At 36.5% G+C, this 16,511-nt stretch overlaps 1 protein-coding gene across 6 annotated transcripts in view; it reads left to right on the top strand.

Moving 5' to 3' along the window:
- Positions 1 to 367: 367 nt before the first annotated feature.
- AGL (amylo-alpha-1, 6-glucosidase, 4-alpha-glucanotransferase) overlaps positions 368 to 16,511 on the top strand; it is an 81,959-nt gene continuing 65,815 nt past the window's right edge. For 3 of the 6 annotated variants that reach the window (XM_068966387.1, XM_068966386.1, XM_068966385.1), the window contains exons 1-4: positions 368 to 449; positions 12,766 to 12,976; positions 14,276 to 14,442; positions 15,991 to 16,194. In XM_068966387.1, coding sequence (XP_068822488.1) covers positions 368 to 449; positions 12,766 to 12,976; positions 14,276 to 14,442; positions 15,991 to 16,194 — 664 coding nt within the window. The remainder of the gene's footprint in view (positions 450 to 12,765; positions 12,977 to 14,275; positions 14,443 to 15,990; positions 16,195 to 16,511) is intronic. The other 3 variants (XM_068966390.1, XM_068966388.1, XM_068966389.1) reach the window with 2 other exon arrangements.

Below are 16,511 nucleotides of genomic sequence, written 5' to 3'. Positions count from 1 at the left end.
GCCTTCCGAGTCATTTGGCTTGGGGCTGGAATTTTACCCCCTACCCAACCTCAGGTTTTCCAAAACGTATTGCTTTTCTATGAAAATACTTCATTTTTTTATATTGTAATTTTTACCGTGGTCTTGTGCTCGAAGGGAGGAAACAACTTTTCAATTTGCTTCTTCTGTTCTTATTTATAAGATTCATTATCTGATAGGGTTAAAAACACGTTTTGAACATGTAAGTGTGTGGCTGTCAGCCCTAGAGAATTTAAGATAATAGTTATTTTCTTTATCTTAATTCCATTTTCGTCTCATAGGGGCAACTCATTCGATTTCGGAGTTCTGTTAATTCTTCTGAGAGATTTCAAATCCTCTAGAAGCCAAAATGGGACACAGTAAACAGATTAGGATTTTACTACTGAACGAAATGGAAAAGCTGGAAAGGACCCTCTTCAGACTTGAACAAGGTCAGTAGCAAGTCATTTGATTAGCTCTGTGTCTTTTACATTTTTAATTCATTATCATTAAATTTTTTTAACTTTTAGATATAATTTCCAAGGACTTTTCTAAACCTGATTTGTGTGAAGACATTTCTGTGTTTTAAAAAATATCACTAATGAAAGTGAAGTTTTATTTGTCATGTTAGAGTGAGGATAAAAAATTCACTTTACTTAGCTTGCTAACTTCCACTCAAGACAAAAGTTGCATTTATAATCAGAAGATTGACAGTGTTATTTCCATTAGCATTTACTATTAAAATTTGGCAAATTGTTTCATAAGTAATTTTCCTTTGGGTATGTCTGTAGTTTTGCTGTTTTATAGCTCTCACTCTTTTCCTTTACTGGACATTTGCATTAGCAAAATAGATCACAGCAAAAAGTAAACTATTATTTATGTTTATCAAAAGCCTCCCAACTGTGGAGAAGGTAAAACTTGAAAATTTTTTTGCCAAATTAAAAGCAAAATAATTGATTAGGTTGTGTTGAAATATATTCTAGCTGTGATTTAAAAGATCAAATTATATAAGACTAATCAAATAGATGCATTATTTTCTTAGACTTATATTTTACAACATTGAAAAAAAAACATTTCACACTCATTTATGTTAATATAACTTGTGAAGTAGAAGTTTAATGTATGAAAAGTAAAATGCTATCACCTCTCTCACCCTCCCAAATGGATGTTGATAGTAGTAAACATTTTGAAGAAAATTTTCCTCTGAATTTCTCAAGAGCTAATTTTTTTTTTTTAATTTCGGCGGTCAAATATGTTTCCTCCCTGGCAAATCTTCATCTTCTTCCAACTCCAGTGCTGAACTTAAGATCACTAAGTACTATCCATTTTTGGCTTTCCTGACTCTGCAGTTTTCTGGTTTTGATTTTTTTTTTCCCCCCATCCTCTTGAGTACTCCTGTCAACTTGGTGGTGTCTTTGCTGAGCTCTCTTCTTCCACATTTTGATTATGTGTATCTTCAAGGAGTCCTTTCTTTTTTCACTTCTGCCCTCAAAGAAGTATACATTCTCATGGCCTCAGCTGTGGCCTCCATACTGATGACTCCTTTTGGAAGAAAGGCCTTAAACTTTGCTTGCTTCTTAGAAGCAAATGATTGTAATGGCAAGAGTAGAGAGCTAGAATTGTCCTGACTCTGCAGCTAGCATTTGACTTTGGGCAAGTCACATTAATTCTAAACATTATTTGTGATGTGAAGATATTAATTTCCCCTTTTCTACACTGCTGAGTTTTGAGGCTCAAAATTAATAATAAATGGTTTTAAAGCCCCCAATAGATACGAAGGCTAGATCACTGTATCTGTCAATTCTTACCCTGGATTCTTGCCTTCATCCCAGTATCATGATATGGAAGAGTCTGAGGATAGCTCCAGTTTTTTTGCTTAAATCTAACATGTCCAAAGGAGAAGGCAATGGCACCCCACTCCAGTACTCTTGCCTGGAAAATCCCATGGACGGAGGAGCCTGGTAGGCTGCAGTCCATGGGGTCCCTAAGAGTCAGACATGACTGAGCGACTTCACTTTCACTTTTCACTTTCATGCATAGGAGAAGGAAATGGCAACCCACTCCAGTGTTCTTGCCTGGAGAATCCCAGGGACGGGGGAGCCTGGTGGGCTGCCGTCTATGGGGTCACACAGAGTCGGGGACAACTGAAGCGACTTAGTAGCAACATGTCCAAAACCATCTTACAATTCTCACGTTTCTGCTTCTCAGCTTTTCCGTTTACTTTAGTTTCATAGTTTACAAGGCTAGAAACTTTGTGCTTTTCTTTGAAATTTCTTTTCTTTAACTACAGCTTCTCTTTAAACCCTGTAATTTCTTTCCAAATGTCTCCTCTTGCCTGCCTGTCTCTTCCATATGCCTGTATATGGATGCTGAAATAATCTTCTTATGTCATCTCTTCTCTTTTTATTAATTGATGTTTATAGTGTCGTTTAAATAGCTCTGCCTGGCTTCCAGGATTCTATAATGGGATCCACTTTCCCAAGCCAAGATTTTATCTCATTGTTCGTCATTATTAGTATTCTACATCTTTAGACTTCCCCTGTTAATTCCCTTCCAAGTGGCTTTTCTTATGCCTGTTCTTACTCCTCCACTCCTGTCAGATTCCTCTGTGTCTGTTAAATTCCTTTACTATCATTTTATGTGTTGCCTCCCTCTCAATGTTCAGCTAAAATTCTGCTTCCTCCATGAAGCTTTTTCTTAATTTGTTGGTGTCTCCTTTCCATAATTTCTGATTATACAGTGGGCACAGGACAGTCAAGTGCTTAACGGTATAGCAGTGTCTAAAATCTTAGTGTCCAACTATAGTTTAAGATCTGTAAAGATAGAAACAGTATTACAGATGTAGTGCAGTGTACAACAGCTAATAAATCCTTGCTGGGTGGTCACTATTAAAGTGCCAGTTAAAGCTAGCCTAGCTGTTTGAAGAAAGAGCTCTGAATAATATGGTTGACCCTGTAACTCTGATTAAAGCCAGTAAATTCATCCAAACAATATAAATGGGAGCATGTTGAATTTTTTGTGCAGTAATGATTCACTGTATTATTTTAGAAGATAATTGTACTGTGAAAGATGAAGAGAAGGGACACTGGAGGCAAGAAATCATGTAGAAAACTATTTTACAAACATGTCTCGTTTAACTACATTAGGGTTTTTAAAAAGAGGGGACAGTATAAGACATTTCAAAATTCATAGGACTTGGTGACCAATTAGGTGTAAAGAAAAGCTCTGGCAAATTTTGGTTCTTTCACCAAGCCCTTCTTCATTTTTCTTTCCTTTTCACTTTTCCCTAAGAAATGATTCCTCCTCATTTTCAAGGCTAACATCTCCATAGATTCTTCTGATTTAACAAGTACAAGACCAAGTAATTAGCCTTTCCCTGTCTTTCCTTTCTCATTTAGTGGTAGAATAATGAGTAAAAGTCATTATTTCTCAAACCTGGGATTCTTGCATTTTTTATGTAGGTTGGTCAAATTTCAATTTTTACTTGTTTTGAAAGAAAACATTTATAAAGGTTCCATAATTAGGAGTCAAGTTTCTATAAATTGAGTGGAGGGAATGATGTAGAAAAACTTAGTTTACAGTAATAGTGTAATTTCTCACCTTCCTAGTTTCATTGCCTGCAAGAGGGAAATGGCTAATCTGAGTAAAGTATTCCTAGTGTGTGAGGAATAAGATAGCCACATCATGTACTGCTGTGCTAAGCTAATTTTAGCAAACTGAGCTATTAATTATGGAAACTGACATACTCTAGGTATTCTGATGTTTCATTTACTGTATATAAAAATTTTAGTTTCAAGAATATGGATTAGAGGTTACAGAGTGGCTATATATACCCTTTTGGGTATGTACTGCCTATCGGGATATAAAAAGAATAGAATTTCATTTTCTTTCTCTTCTCTCTTTCCTTTTGTCTATGTTTCTACCTATTTTGATTAGTTAAAATGAATTAAGAGAAATTCCCTGGTGGTCTAATGGTTAGGTCTCTGTGTTATCACTGTCAGGGACCCAGGTTTGATCCCTGGTCAGGGAACTAACATCCCATAAGCTGTGTGGTACAACCAAAACAAGTTTTTTAAAATAAAAATAATTAAAGTTTGCTAATATATGATTGATATTGATGCTCTTGGTTCATATGTCAGTTGAGTTATAAACAAAAAAGATATATTCTGAGGAAAAAGTGGAGGTTATAGGTCTACAAGAGGTTGACAGTCACGGTGTCACATGGTATGTTGCCATGAATTATACTTTTATCTAAGCCAGGTTAGGTAGATATGCCAGTTATATTATCTTAAATAGTAGAATCTTTACCACACTTTGTAATGAGAAGCAGTGTAACCGTAAATTTCTGTTTTACCTCAAGAGGTTGTCAAACTTAAAGATGAGGTAGAGAGTTTGAAATTTGCTGTTTTTGTCCTTATCAGAAATGACATGTAGCTTTCTATAGTGTACTTAGAAAATATTCTCAGAAAAATTAAACACAGTCTAACTCTAAGGTAAACATGAATGAGAAAGTAAACTGCTTTTGCTGGAAATTGATGCTGTAGAGATCAGCACATTTCTTTCCTATAAAGGTTCAAGTGGCAAATATTTTCAGCTTTGCAGGCCACATGCTTTCAATTGCAGCAACTCAACTCAACTGTTGTACTGCGAAAGCAGCCATAGATAATACATAAATGAATGGTGTGTTCCAATAAAATTTTATTTAAAGATAGGGGGTATAGTTTACCAACCCTTGCTACAGGGAGAGCATTTTAAATATGTATTTTTTGTAACAATTCCATCATATGATTTCACCCATATAAATGAATATCTACTTACTTTAAAAACTGATAACAAAGTTTTCTTTGAAATCTACCCAATAAATCTGTTTGCAATCTACCCAATAAAGAATTTTAGTTGGTTTTCAGATCACCTCTTTAATATATAAAATGGGACATCTCTTTAGCTTGTAAAAACAATTGATATATGTCATGGAAATATATGTATATATATACTTATATTTACAAGCACATTTCAACAAAAAATACTTGCATAATTAATGAGTGGATTTGAAAAGTTAAGATCATGGATTAGTAAACATAGCTACCAAGAACTTTATCCATTAGGATTTGGGTATCTTTGTGTTACATTTTTTTTTTAGATGTGAGATCACTAAATAAACTAAATAAACAGGACTTTAAATTACTTTATCACAAAATATTAAACCAGGACTTTTTAAATTAATGAAATGTATTTAATCACATTACTTTTGTGAGAGATAATACTAATTTTTAGTGAGAGTTAAAAGATTTGTTCCATTAACTAATAAATAAAATTAATTATTTAAAATATTGTTATTTTATTTACATCTTGTCCTTATTTTGTGTTTTACAATTATATAATCTATTAAATTATCATAATGTATATTATATAAGTAAATATTCATATTTGGAGAATACTTGTCATTTTCTTCTGAAGGTAGACCACTGATCCAAATACTGTTTTAGTGGTTTTGGATGAGTTTAGCCTTTGTACCACAAGTTCTCTGAATCCTTGTGTAATTATAAAAACAATATTTGTATAAGCTGAATAGGGGACAGGTTGTTTAACTGTGCCCAGATTGCTGATCTCTGATATTTGTACTTCAGAATGACACCATTACTTCTGTAATAAACTTAATCATTCTTGGAAATGTAGTTCTCAAAATCACTTAAGTATTAAAACTTCATATTTTAATCCTTTGGGCAATTTACTTCTCAGTCTATCTCTTCATAATAATAGTTCTAATATAAAAATTATATTTCCCAATTACAAAATTGTAAAAAGGTGTAAAAGTCTTTTTTCTATGCTTTTTGTTTCAAAACAAAATTGGGTTTATACTGTCTAAACATTTTTAATACCTGCTTATAGTATTATGATGTGTAAATTCCATCTCCCTGCTTATTGCCGTATGTCATCATACTTTTTCCCAGAAAGGATTTCAGAAGATCTCTGTAGACACATAAAATGTAACAAAATATTGAAAGTAACATATTATTAAATATCCCTTGATAATATGATTTGTAGTGGCTTTATAATATTCCTGCTTACAGAATACCATTTGTACCATGATTTATATAATCATTCTTAATCATTATATATTTAATTTGTTGTGAGTTTGATTATAATAAATGAAACTGTGATGAACATCTTTATGTATGGTCTATGTTTACATCCCAGAGAAGGCAATGGCACCCCACTCCAGTACTCTTGCCTGGAAAATCCCATGGACAGAGGAGCCTGGTGGGCTGCAGTCCGTGGGGTCGCTAAGAGTCAGACACGACTGAGTAACTTCACTTTCACTTTTTACTTTTCACTTTCACGCATTGGAGAAGGAAATGGCAAGCCACTCCAGTGTTCTTGCCTAGAGAATCCCAGGGACAGCGGAGCCTGGTGGGCTGCCGTCTATGGGGTTGCACAGAGTCGGACACAACTGAAGTTACTTAGCAGCAGCAACATGTTTACATCACTGATTAATTGCCTAGAACATACATGTCTTCATGAAATTATTAGCCAATAATATAAACTTTATTAATATTCTTAGTATATTTGTGCCAAATTGCTTTATAGAAAAATTTACACATGTAGCTACTTGGAAAAAATTATTAGTTTCACTGTGTAGTGTGAGAAGTAAAAGTGAGTCCCTTAATTTTGGCCAAGTTACTTGATAACTCCTTTTGAATAATTTATTTCTTGCTTGTCAAATCCATCTACTATGAGTAAATTTATATCCATATTTTGGTCCAATCCAGGAATATAGTTAACAGTACTTATCACTTAATTATAAATTATAATTTTTTCTAGGAATTCCTAGAACATCTATTCCCTCTTATTATTCATATTGCAGGATTTAAAACAGAACATTCATGTTTCTCTTGGCAAATATAGAAGTATTTAATTGGATTACAATAAACTGGAAGAGTCCAGCATTCTCTTACATCTTCCACTGGTTTCTTTTCTTCACAGAGAATGTCTTCAGTTCAGTCACTCATCGTGTCTGACTCTTTGCAACCCCATGAACTGCAGTATGCCAGGCCTCCCTGTCCATCACCAACTCCTGGAGTCCACCCAAACCCGTGTCCATTGTGTCACTGATGCCATCCAACCATCTCATCCTCTGTCGTCCCCTTCTCCTCCTGCCCTCAATCTTTCCCAGCTTAACCAGTGTTTAATATTGTGGTGTAGAATTTACCACCTGTCAAACAGCATTGTGAGAGATTTATTTCTTCCAAAGAATGATTTTAGACTGACTGAAATATATCTACATGTTCTCTACTTCAGGATTTGCTTTGAACCAAACTGACATTCTTTATATATAAATAAATGGCAGTTCTTAACTCATATTTCTGATTCATATCACTGGCAGTTCAGTTCAGTTCAGCCGCTCAGTCATTTCTGACTCTGCAACCCCATGGACTGCAGCACGCCAGGCTTCTCTGTCCATCACCAACTCCCAGAGCTTCCTCAGACGCATGTCCATTGAGTCAGTGATGCTATCAAACCATCTCATCCTCTGTCGTCCCCCTCTCCTCCCACCTTCAATCTTTCCCAGAATTAGGGTTTTTTCTAGTGAGTCAGTTCTTCAAATCAGGTGGCCAAAATATTGGAGTTTCAGCTTCAGCATCAGTCCTTCCAATGAATGTTCAGGACTGATTTCCTTTAGAATGGATTGGTTGGATCTCCTTGCGGTTCAAGGGACTCTCAGGAGTCTTTTCCGACACCATAATTCAAAATCATCAATTCTTTGGCTCTCAGTTTTCATTATAGTCCAACTCTCACATCCATCTATGACTACTGGAAAAACCATAGCTTTGACTAGATGGACCTTTGTTGGCAAAGGAATGTCTCTGCTTTTGAATATGCTGTCTAGGTTGGTCATAACTTTTCTTCCAAGGAGCAAGTGTCTTTTAATTTCATGGAGTCACCATCTGCAGTGATTTTGGAGCCCCTGCAAAATAAAGTCTGTCACTGTTTGCACTGTTTCCCCATCTGTTTGCCATGAAGTGATGGGACCAGATGCCATGATCTTAGTTTTCTGAATGTTGAGTTTTAAGCCAACTTTTTCACTCCCCTCTTTCACTTTCATCAAGAGGCTCTTCTTTAATTCTTCTTTGCTCTCTGCCATATGGGTGGTGTCATCTGCATACCTGAGATTATTGATATTTCTACTGGGTTGTGCTTCATCCAGCCTAGCATATCATATCATATCACCATATCATATCATATCACCATGGCATATCATATCACCATAGCAGGGTTCATGGTATCTGTCTCCCTTGCTTATTTATAACATCTTTCCCTGACAGTGAAAAACCTGACTCTTATCACTGTTGTTTGTGAAATATATTTTCAGTTCTAGGCCAACTGTTATAAGTTTTGAAAACTGTTAAAGATGCTGCTCTGCTGTCTTCTTTCTTGCACTGTTGCCCATGAGAAATCTGCTGTCATTCTCTTCCCTGTTCCTCTGTACATACTCTTTTTCTCTCTGGCTGCTTATAAAATATTCTCATTGTCCCTAGTTTTGAGCAGTTTGATACTGATGCTCTTTGGTATCATTTTCTTCATATTTCTTGGATTAAGAATATTAAATTCTTAGATCTGTAAGTTTTTTTTTTTCATCAAATTGGGGAATTTTTACCTGTTATTTCTTCAAATAATTTGTCTCTTTTCTTCTCTCCTGTGAGTACTCTAATTACGTTTATGTTAAATCACTTGAATTGTCTGATGCTTTTTCAATTTTGTAGGTTCTTTTTTCTCTCTTTGTGTCTTTTTCAGTTCAGTTCAGTCACTCAGTCGTGTCCGACTCTTTGCGACCCCATGAACCACAGCACACCAGACCTCCCTGTCCATCACCAACTCCCGGAGTTCACCCAAACCCATATCCATTGAGTCAGTGATGCCATCCAACCATCTCATCCTCTGTCGTCCCCTTCTCCTCCTGCCCTAAATCTTTCCCAGCATCAGGGTCTTCTCAAATGAGTCAGCTCTTCGCATCAGGTGGCCAAAGTATTGGAGTTTCAGCTTCAACATCAGTCCCACCAATGACATAGTTTCTATTCATCTGCGTCTTGAAATTCACTAATCTTTTTTTTCTACCATGTCTCACCATCTCTTAATTTTGTTGCCTGTATTTTTCATTCTCAGGTGTTGTGGTTTTAATCTCTAAAAGCTTAATTTGGATCTTTTTTATTTTTTCTTAATATTTTCCATGTATGGACCCAACTTTTTGAACATGTGGAAAACAGTTTTGATAACTGAAGCCCTTCCTTGTCTACTAGTTCAACATCTGTGTCATTCATGGATTGTGTTTTCCTCCTTCTTTGTATGTCTCATAATCTTTGTTTGGATGCCAGACATTATTAATTGTACCTTGCTGAGTGATAGGTATTTTGGGATTCATATAAATATTCTTGGCCTTTGTTCTTGAGTGAAGTTAAGTTACTTGGAAATATTACTCTTTTTGAGTTTTACTTCTATGCTTTGTTAAGCCAGTCTAGACCTGTGCCCTATCTCAGGCTCATTATTCCCCACTCCTGAAGCAAGATCCTTCTGAACTTTCTACCCACTGCCTTGTGAATTTTCTCAGTCTAGCTGGTGAGAACAAACTCTGTTCCTGGTCTCAGGTATTTTTCCTCCCAGACATGCACTGGTTAGTACTGTTCTGAATACTCAAGGAACACCTTTTCCAGATCTCTGGAATTCTCTCCCTGTGCAGCTTTCTTCTCCTCACCCACTACTTTCATCTGAAAACTCTAGCTGCCTTGATCTCCACAAGTTCCTAGTTCCATCTCTTCAACACAGGAAGTCAGTTGAGATCTGCCTGGGTTCCTTCTCCCTGTGCCCCGACCTGTAAACTCTTACAAGATAGGGCAGTTATAAGGCTCATCTTGTTTACTGTCCATCTCTCAGGGATCACTGACTTTTGTTGCATGATGTCAGGGACTTGAAAAATTATCAGTTCATATATTTTGTCTGATTTTTTTTTTAACTGTTGGTTTCTTTCTTTTAAGTTTTGGGGAAGATGGTAAATCCAGCCCCTGTTATTCCATCTTTGCCAGAGGCGGAGGTTGCAAGCCATTTAGATCTCTGTTTCCTCTGTGTGAAATGCCCTATTCCAGATATCTGTGTGATCAACTCCCTTACCTCCTGTTTCTGTTTAGCAGGTTTTATTGGATGCTGGACATTGTAAGTGTTCTGTTTTTCTCTCTGAATTATTTTCTTGCTTTAAAGGAGTGATGAATTTTATTTTAGAAGTCATTTACATTATTTGTGGATCAACTTAATCCTTTTGAGGCTTGTTTTTAAGCTTTAATAGGATAGATGTATATTAGTTTGTACTCTAGGACCACTTTAACCCTGTTACTTAAGACATGACTTGAATAAAACAGCTGTTCAACAAGGTCTCCTTAATTCTGGCTGCTTAAAAATTGTAATGTATCCCAGCCCTGGGGGAGCATTAGGAATTGTTCAATTTACAGCTTCCACTAGTTGTTCTTTTCCCAACCTCACCTCATGTAGTCAAACCCCATTTGTGTACAGTTTAGTTTTCAGGCAGATTCAGCATGACTCTAGGCAAATTTCTGGAGCTCTTTCTTTGTTTAACTCCCTTCTTGTCATACTCTGCCCTGAGAATTGCACTCGCTTCCCCCTTCCCAAGCACTGATCTCTGTCTCCTCAGCTCAGTGAGAGTACTGTTTCTGCTCCCTGTGTCACAGCCCAGGAAGGCCCTCTAGTCTGAAAGCTAAAAAGTTTATAGAAAATCTCAGGCATCACAGTTCTTCTCTACCTATTTTTGAGAACAGCTGTTTCATCTAGTTCTTTTAGTTTATCAGCAGAGGGCAAGTATAGTACCAATTACTCCATTATGGCCAGAAGCAGATATCTTCAGAATTATATTTTTAATTCACAAGTTAGGTCCTGTCACTCCTGCTCTAAGCTGTTCAGTGACTCATTTTGAGTCAGTGAAGAAGCCAAAATACTTACAGTGGCCTTCAAGTCTCTGCATAATCTGACTCCCTTGTTACCTTTCTTTCGTCTTACCGTACTACTCCTCCCCCAGCTTGCCTCAGTCTAACCATACAGAGCTTCTTGCTGTTTCTGGAACCACCAGGCATGCTTCAACCCTGGGTCCTTTGTTTCTGTTTGCTTTGCTTGGTCAGCACTTTCCCTCCATGGTCATGATTAAACATGAGGCTAACCTGCTCACTTCTCCCAAGCCCTTCAACTTCTCAATAATCATCCTATTTAAAGTTGCTACCAGCTCCTTACTGTCACTCGTTTTCTCCCTACTCTGCTCTGATTTTTGTCCCTAAGGTGTTACTATACTTCTTTCTTCTCCAAAAGTTTCTTAAACTTGAAGGTTGTAACCAGTAAAACTAAATTTTCCTACCTTCATCAGTTATTGCCCATTATTAATTAAATGTTGTTTTTCAGTCATACAGTCATGTCCAACTCTTTACGGCCCCATGGACTGCAGCATACCAAGCTTCTGCGTCCTTCAATATCTCCCAGAGTTTGCTCAAAATCATGTCCATTGAGTCAGTGATGCCATCCAGCCATTTCATCTTCTGCCACCCTCTTCTCCTCCTGCCCTCAATTTTTAAATATTACACACATGTTTAAATTTATGTTCCTGATGTTTCTAACAGACTGTACTATAGTCAGAATGTTCACATTCTAATAATTATAATCAAAGTTTGTCTTGATCCAATAAACATTTTTCTTTTACAGTAGTTATGACTATAATGTGATAATTTTTCTCTTCCAATGGCAAAAGACTTGTAATACAGTATAGACATCTCAGATATATTTTAATAGAGATAGTCAAACTAAGGCAAAAGTGAGAATGTTTTGGCTTTCAGAATTCCAAGAAAGGCTTAAGTAACTAAACCATGAAGAGCAGGGATAGAGGCTGTAGTATGCTGGAGTTGCTTGTGTTGGCTGTCAAGAGCTAATGGTGAGTATCTCTTCCCAGGTCCATGTTCAGTGATGTCATGTTGGTAGCTTGATATTGACCATGGTGAGATTGTTTCCTCTAGAAATCAACAAACACTGCAAATCAGAGTTCCTCACCACCCCTCACCACTCAGCTCCACACAGCCACTTGTTAACTCTCTATTATCACATCTCTGAATTTGAGCAGACATGGAGAATAATTGGTATCAGGGGCTCAAATGCCTTTAAGACTCTTGTTAGAAATCTGAATTCTGCCCTCTAGAGGTTGACTTCTCTTGAGGAAGATGGGCCTGCTCTATCTGGTAAGATGGTTGTCCTGTGATCTCCCAACTTTTACATATTATCACAGACTCTGATAACACAGGGAAACTCACTTTCTCTGTTTCAGCTTGAAAAATACCAGTGAGTCTCTGATTAGATGTCCACTTCTGAGCAGTCAGTTCAGGAAGTGGAGGTGGGGGTTTGGAGGAGGGTGAGGGGCTCGTGGGAGTGGTGGGGAATGAGATCATGTGATAACTTGCATATCCCAAAGTAGCCACGCAACTAGGAGTATAAATTTCCAGGATAAGAAGGGAAGGACAGTAAGAGCAGGCAGTTCCATGGTGTATACTGTATGTTAAAATGAAAAATTCAGCGAAATTAGAATGCAAAGTACTTCCAAAAACAGCATTAAATATTTAGAGTTCTTTCAAACATAGTTGAGAAATCATTATTTTCATACTTTAAGTAAAACATCTTTTTAATGTGTTAATTTAAGCCCTGCAATGAGTTTATTGAAATATGCTTTTTGTTTAGGGTTTGAACTGCAGTTCCGATTGGGCCCAACTTTACAGGGAAAGGCAGTTACTGTGTATACAAATTACCCACTTCCTGGAGAAGCATTTAATCGAGAAAAATTCCATTCCCTGGAATGGGAAAATCCAACAGAAAGAGAAGATGATTCTGATAAATACTGTAAACTTAATCTTCAACAAGCTGGATCATTTCAGTATTACTTCCTTCAAGGGTAAGTCAGGTGTTCTGTATATGAAAAAAAGTTAATTTATTCTATAACTTGATGTTGTCTAACTTGTAATATAAGTTATCATATGAACTATGGCAGTGCAGTTTTTTCAGGAGTTTCTTGGGATGCAATAAAATATAATTCTTTAGTTTCTAGGAAGGAATTGTAAACCACATTGCATATTCAAAGTATTATTATTTTAAGTAACGGCATAAATATTCTCGTATTTTCATTCAACCTGGTTATAGCATTCTATTTAGTTACATGCCCTATTATTACTAATGGATTTTAGTACAGTATTTTTCCTTAAAGCAATACTGTTAGATATAGCATGAGTTGTTTATGTCATTATATAGAGACTGGAAAAGGATAAAGTGTGGCTTTTCCATTGAATTTCAACTTCAGTTTTTTTGAACTGCAACTTTTTTTAAATTAGTTTATTTTAATTGGAGGCTAATTACTTTACAGTATTATACTGGTTTTTGCCATACATTGACATGAATCAGCCATGGGTGTACATGTGTCCCCCATCCTGAACTCCCCTCATCACTTCCCTCCCCATCCCATCCTTCAGGATCATCCCAGTGCACCAGCCCTGAGCACCCTGTCTCATGCAACAAACCTGGACTGGCGTTCTGTTTCACATATGATAATGTACATGTTTCAATGCTATTCTCTGAAATCATCCCACCCTCGCCTTCTCCCACAGAATCCAAAAGTCTGTTCTTTACATCTGTGTCTCTTTCGCTGTCTTGCATATAGGGTCATTGTTACCATATTTCTAAATTCCATATATATATGTTAATATACTGTATTGGTGTTTTTCTTTCTGACTTACTTCACTTTGAATAATAGACTCCAGTTTCATCCACCTCATTAGAACTGATTCAAATGCATTCTTTTTAATAGCTGAGTAATATTCCATTGTGTATATGTACCACAGCTTTCTTATCCATTCGTCTGCTGATGGGCATGTAGGTTGCTTCCATATCCTGGCTATTGTAAACAGTGCTGGGATGAATATTGGGGTACACGTTGTCTCTTTCGATACTGGTTTCCTTGGTGTGTATGCCTAGCAGTGGGATTGCTAGGTCATATGGTAGTTCTGTTTCCAGTTTTGCAAGAAGTCTCTACACTGTTCTCCAGAGTTGCTGTACTAGTTTCACTGCAACTTTTTAAAAAGATTTTATGGGCTTCAAAATATATCTTATAATGGGGTAATTTACTTTCCAGTTAGATGATTAGATGAGACTTTTTTTCCTGTCACTAATTGAAAAGTTTTTATTTTGTATTTTTCCTCAGAAATGAGAAAAGTGGTGGAGGTTACATAGTCGTGGACCCTATTTTACGTGTTGGTGCTGATAATCATGTGTTACCCTTGGACTGTGTTACTCTTCAGACATTTTTAGCCAAGTGTATGGGACCTTTTGATGAATGGGAAACCAGACTTATGGTTGCAAAAGAATCAGGTAATGTCAGCTTTTTTCTTCTCTTCTTTAAAAGAAGTGTAATTATCATCTGTGATACACATTGCAAAGGCTTTAATCCTTTTAATTTCACATCTTAATATATTTAGTAATATAAATAAGTAGCACTCTATGTTCAGTTCAGTTCAGTCGCTCAGTCATGTCCAACTCTTTGTGACCCCATGAACCGCACCACGCCAGGCCTGCCTGTCCATCACCAGCTCCCGGAGTCTCCCCAAACTCATGTCCATTGAGTCAGTGATGCCATCCAACCATCTCATCCTTTGTTGTCCCCCTTCTTCTCCTGCCTTCAATCTTTCCCAACATCAGGGTCTTTTCAAATGAGTCAGCTCTTCACATCAGGTGGCCAAAATATTGGAGTTTCAGCTGCAACATCAGTCCTTCCAATGAACACCCAGGACTGATTTCCTTTAGGATGGACTAGTTGGATCTCCATGCAGTCCAAGGGACTCTCAAGAGTCTTCTCCAGCACCACAGTTCAAAAGCATCAATTCTTCTGCGCTCAGCTTTCTTTATAGGCCAACTCTCACAGCCATACATGACTACTGGAAAAACCGTAGCCTTGAACTTGTTGATATTTGACTATTTTAACCTACCAAAAAAATGGCAAATTATATGCTTCACCTTAATAATTAAGGAACTCTATGATAAAATGAGGTTATTATTGTCTCTTAAGACTTTAACATATAAAATTAGTAAGCTACTAAAATGTTGGAAAATGTATTATCATTATATATAATTTTAATTCAACAAGCATTTAATGTGAAAGTCATGTGCTGGCATACATACAAAAGTAAAATATAACTTAAATTGTATTTTACTAAGTAAAGCATAGTGTTAATTTTTTACTTTCAACTTGAGTGTAGAGTGAAGAACGAAATGAGAGGTTCCCTGACTTAACTAAAAGAAAACAAGTACTATGGAACATTAAAACTAGCAGAAAGATGTACTGATGTACTTGCACAGGATATATTTTCTACATATAAATATATCCATTCCAGAAATATAAATTGAACCGCTAATAGTAACTGGGCATTCTCTGTGATTTTTTTTCAAATATATCATCTCATTTTCCTTATCTTGTATGTGAGGAAACTGATAATCCTCAAAGATTTAAGTAGAAGTGCTTAAATCACTTCTGGTACAGCTAGGATTTGAACTCAAGTCTTTAACCCCTTCTCTTGTGGCATGGTTGTTTTGCCATTTAAAATTACTTATGGAAATTTAAGGGCTTCCCAGGTGGCTCAGTGGGTAAAGAATCTGCCTGCAATTCAGGAGACACAGGTTCAATCCCTGGGTTGGGAAGATCCCCTAGAGGAGGACATAGCAACGGCTCCAGTGTCCTTGCCTGGAGAATCCCACGGACAGAGGAGCCTGGCGGGCTACAGTCCATGTGGTAACAAAGGGTCGGACACGACTGAAGCGACTGAGCACACATGCGTGCATGGAAGGTTAACCTTGCGATGTGTGCACTTCGTTTTAGGCATATCTTTTCTCACAGTGGTCTTTGTTTATCTTCTTGTGTTGTAGGCTACAACATGATTCATTTTACCCCACTGCAGACTCTTGGACTATCCAGGTCGTGCTATTCCCTTGCTGATCAGTTAGAATTAAATCCTGACTTTTCAAGACCTAATAAAAAGTACACCTGGACTGATGTTGGACAACTGGTACAAAAATTGAAAAAGGAATGGAATATTCTTTGTATAACTGATGTTGTCTACAATCATACTGGTATGAACTTCATTAACTACTTCTATTCATTTTAATGAGAATATTATATGTTAATTATTTCATTTCTTGCTGTTTTATATAACAAATTTTGAAAACACAAGTAATGATTAGGTGTCCTTCAATTTAAAAAATGACTTTAGATAGTACCACTTTTTTTTCAAAGAAAGCAGTATTAACTGAAGATATAATTAAAATGTAAGTATTTTACATGTAATGATTATAAAAACAGGAGTATGATCATAGGAAAAAAGTGACATATTTCAACTTACAGCATTAATACTTTTCAGAACAACAAATGAATCCTGTATAGCGATAGC

This window comes from Capricornis sumatraensis, chromosome 2 (genome assembly GCF_032405125.1).
Source record: "Capricornis sumatraensis isolate serow.1 chromosome 2, serow.2, whole genome shotgun sequence".
NCBI lineage: Eukaryota > Metazoa > Chordata > Mammalia > Artiodactyla > Bovidae > Capricornis > Capricornis sumatraensis.
This window is presented reverse-complemented; position numbering and strand designations above follow the sequence as displayed.